Genomic DNA, 4,405 nt, shown 5'->3' with positions numbered 1-4,405 from the left:
CTATGCTTTGTTTAACTCGTTTAATTGTCCAACAGGCGAAAACCGTAAGTCTGGATGCTTCAAGCAGTAATAGCAAATCTATCCTCAATAAGCCGCATTAATTAAGGTGATTCTTGTCTGTAGTCTGAAGTTTAATACTTATGGTTGGGGGTTTAGAACAAACCTCACCAATAATCAATAATACTATTGGGTATTTACCAACTCAGGAGACTTTAGCGTCTTTAAAGCCAGAAACATACTTTACACAACTATGCAAAAACATACAGGAGCACTTAGCCGACGTGCGGTCTGGTTGAACATTCTAAAAATGCATTCTTGCGATTATTTTGACATTAACAAACCCAAAGTACTCAAGGGGGGGGTGACAGAGTTACAGTACCTTCAAAAATCTGTGCCATTAAACTATAAATATATTGATTTTAACTTACTTGCTCAGCAACATTCTCTTCAAAATGTTGCTCCGCCATGACAGTAGCTGACTTCATAAAGTCGAATAGAAGCGGACAGTTCACACTAATGTCCGCTGTAGCACCCCTTGTGGCAACACAGAGAATGCACTAATGTCCACTGTAGCACCCCTTGTGGCAACACAGAGAATGCACTAACGTCCGCTGTAGCACCCCTTGTGGCAACACTGAGAATGCACTAACGTCCGCTGTAGCACCCCTTGTGGCAACACTGAGAATGCACTAACGTCCGCTGTAGCACCCCTTGTGGCAACACTGAGAATGCACTAACGTTCACTGTAGCACCCCTTGTGGCAACACTGAGAATGCACTAACGTCCGCTGTAGCACCCCTTGTGGCAACACTGAGAATGCACTAACGTCCGCTGTAGCACCCCTTGTGGCAACACTGAGAATGCACTAACGTCCGCTGTAGCACCCCTTGTGGCAACACAGAGAATGCACTAACGCTCCGCTGTAGCACCCCTTGTGGCAACACTGAGAATGCACTAACGTCGCTGTAGCACCCTTGTGCAACACTGAGAATGCACTAACGCTGTAGCACCCCTTGTGGCAACACTGAGAATGCACTAACGTCCGCTGTAGCACCCCTTGTGGCAACACTGAGAATGCACTAACGTCCGCTGTAGCACCCCTTGTGGCAACACTGAGAATGCACTAACGTCCGCTGTAGCACCCCTTGTGGCAACACTGAGAATGCACTAACGTCCGCTGTAGCACCCCTTGTGGCAACACTGAGAATGCACTAACGTCCGCTGTAGCACCCCTTGTGGCAACACTGAGAATGCACTAACGTCCGCTGTAGCACCCCTTGTGGCAACACTGATAATGCACTAACGCCCGCTGTAGCACCCCTTGTGGCAACTCTGATAATGCACTAATGCCCGCTGCATTCACGTACTTGCGTAGAGAGTGATTCAGGCTTTAAAGTTTCCTAGATCAACTGTGCAGTGTTTCTCCCTGCATTGTCATAATTGAGGCCATTTTTGGCAATGAGATGACCGAGTTTATAAAGTAACGTTGTCTCCACAGGTCCATCCATTGGTATTTGAATGCTGTCAAATCTACACCTTTGATCTATTAAACATAATAGCAGAATATCTGTCGTCGTTAATCTTCAAGACACTTTCAGACGCCTTTAAGCGCATCAGCTATAGCAGGTCTCTCAAACGTTGGTTTCTGTTACCACTGCTGGGCACACGCTGTTAAGCAGCTGCTCCGTTAAACAAATGTCTTCTGTCAGGGAGCTGCAGTTGCTAGCGCCCTCTTGTGGCTCGGAGGTCAACTGCAGCCTCGCTCTGCTCCTGTTTTGGCTCATGCCATTCTGAAATCCACTCACCAGACGGTGAGATTCTGCAGAGGGCGGAGCTGAGTCTGGTGGTTCGGGGGTGCCAGGGCATTCGTGTGTCATCGCCAGTGCGATACTACCGCTCTTGGCATGGGCCGTCTGGCTGTAGGTGTGACGGTATTCCTCGTCAATGTCCTTCCCAAGTTTCCACCTCTTCCACTTCTTCAACATCTCACTCTGGACCTACAGAGACATACATTTACATTATGTATTTGGCAGACATTTTTATACCTGACTTGAAGCTGTTCATTTCCTACCAGTTACCATTTGAGCTACTGAAACACTACAGTAGAGGCCCCCAGCCTTGCATAAATCCCTAATAAGGAATTGTCCAACCATCGAAACAATTCTAGCTTGAAGTACCAACTACATGCTTTTGCGAGTCACAGTCAGCAGGGGGAAGTAAGCACAACCAGTAATGACCAGAGTAAATAATCGATGTCCAATAAAACCAATAAAATTGGTTTTATTACTATGCAGGATGGAAAAATACAAATATCTCACCTCTTTGTTCACAAAGCAGTACAGTATGGCAACAAGCAGACCCTACAATCATAAAAAAAGCACAAGACTTAGGAATGATCACAATGCTAGCCTAAAACCACTTAAAACCAATCACACAGAATCACCGAATTAATCACAGTCCACGGGTGGTCGACTTTTGACCTCTGACCTGAAAGGAGCTGAAGAGGAGGTCATAGAAGAGGCGGATGAGTCTCAGAAGAGATTGTTTAGGCACGTACTCATCGATGACAAAGGTGAAGAGGATGGCATGAATTCCCAACAACGGGATCAAAGTGAGAGTCGACTTAGCCAGCCTACGAAGACGAAAGTGAGATTACGATATATTTATCTATATTTACTGATGACACACTGTCTTGTATGAAATAAGGAACAGAGGGATGTAAAGATAAAATTTTACCTGAATTTATAATCGGTGTATCTCATCTGGTGGGCTCTTAGTTTGGACATCAGAATCTTAATTATGCGAATGAATATAAAGAAATTAATCTATTCCAGAGAGAGAGAAAGAGAGAGAGAAAACATTGATGCACAAAGCTGTTCTTCAGGGACTTAATTTAATATATTTAACAAATTAAAACTTATATTATTATTTATTCATGTAAATGGTCCATTTTCTTTGCCATTTAGTTGTTTATTAACACAAAAGTACAATTGAAGTAAGAAAAATAGAACATATTTACAGAAATGACATTATTTGGTTTAAAATGCATACCAAAATTTAGATAAATATATAATAAAAAAGATAACTCTGTAAAGCCCCCACAGTATATTTATATCTTGAGAGTGATCCTGTCCCCGAAGCGAATGTTTCCCCGGATAAGATCAGGATGAGTGTGACTGCGGAACGATGCTAGAGACTATTTCAAATCACTATAATTCAGCCAATTAATGTACAACACACACACACACACATGTTGTGTTTCCATGTTTTATGGGGACTTTCCATAGACATAATGGTTTTTATACTGTACAAACTTTCTATTCTATCCCCTAAACCTAACCCTACCCATAAACCTAACCCTCACAGAAAACTTTCTGCATTTTTACATTTTCAAAAAACATAATTTAGTATGATTTATAAGCTGTTTTCCTCATGGGGACCGACAAAATGTCCCCACAAGGTCAAAAATTTCGGGTTTTACTATCCTTATGGGGACATTTGGTCCCCACAAAGTGATAAATACACGCACACACACACACACACACACACACACACACACACACACACACACACACACACACACACACACACACACACACACACACTCACACACACACACACACACACACACAGTGGATCTGCATAGATAAGTGACTGATGCATGACGGATGATGTTCTTGCGATTCATTTGGCTTCAAACAGACTGCATGAGCTCATGAGATCAGATTTGGGTGTTTGTGAGAGATACAGTAAGTCTCTTACCAGATATGCAAATAGAATTGGGGAACGGATTATCCACCAGTAGCCCATGTTGATATTCCTTTCCCAGCATCTGCATATGGTGCATATACAAACGAAAATCAAAACCCTAATGAGTCAGAAACACTTCACAAGAAACCAATCCTACATTCACACAAAATCACCTTCAATAACTATTTCTGTGAGACACTCAACAGCAGAGAAAGACTCTGCCGTGTCTTTAAACACATGTAAGGACATCCTCCCGTCAGTCCTGCATTCAGTGCAATGGGACAGTTTATTTCTCAATGAACAGGAACATCAAATGAACAGGTCATAAAGACATTATAGATTTAACAAACTATCTCTCTGGATCCCACACAATCTCATTCCATATATGTCCTGGTATCAGGATTTACTGTACAGCTATATCAGGATTTAATGCTCCTTATGTGTTTTAGAGAGCTTTTCCCAATAAACTGACAAGTGGGAATTCAATGCATGGAAGGTTGAGCTCAATCGACAGCATCTGTGGCATAATGTTGATGACCACAAAAATGTATTTCGACTCGTCCCACCTTTTCTCAGCGTTACAGTGAGACACTGACAGTGGGAGTCAAAGGGGGTCAATCTGTAAACATTCAAATACTCACTGTTTTAATAGTAC

General features: G+C 42.6%; 1 protein-coding gene across 1 annotated transcript in view; it reads right to left on the bottom strand.

Moving 5' to 3' along the window:
* Positions 1–1,006: 1,006 nt before the first annotated feature.
* LOC127643806 (glucagon receptor-like) overlaps positions 1,007–4,405 on the bottom strand; it is a 35,927-nt gene continuing 32,528 nt past the window's right edge. Inside the window, exons 10-14 of the mRNA XM_052126699.1 lie at positions 3,763–3,832; positions 2,737–2,825; positions 2,488–2,632; positions 2,319–2,360; positions 1,007–1,997 (exon numbers count right to left, since the gene is read on the bottom strand). Of these exons, the coding sequence (XP_051982659.1) occupies positions 1,632–1,997; positions 2,319–2,360; positions 2,488–2,632; positions 2,737–2,825; positions 3,763–3,832 (712 nt within the window). The 3' untranslated portion in view covers positions 1,007–1,631. The remainder of the gene's footprint in view (positions 1,998–2,318; positions 2,361–2,487; positions 2,633–2,736; positions 2,826–3,762; positions 3,833–4,405) is intronic.

This window comes from Xyrauchen texanus, chromosome 5 (genome assembly GCF_025860055.1).
Source record: "Xyrauchen texanus isolate HMW12.3.18 chromosome 5, RBS_HiC_50CHRs, whole genome shotgun sequence".
In the NCBI taxonomy this organism is placed as follows: Eukaryota; Metazoa; Chordata; class Actinopteri; order Cypriniformes; family Catostomidae; genus Xyrauchen; species Xyrauchen texanus.
The sequence above is the reverse complement of the archived record's forward strand: the minus strand, read 5'-3'. Positions and strand labels throughout refer to the sequence as shown.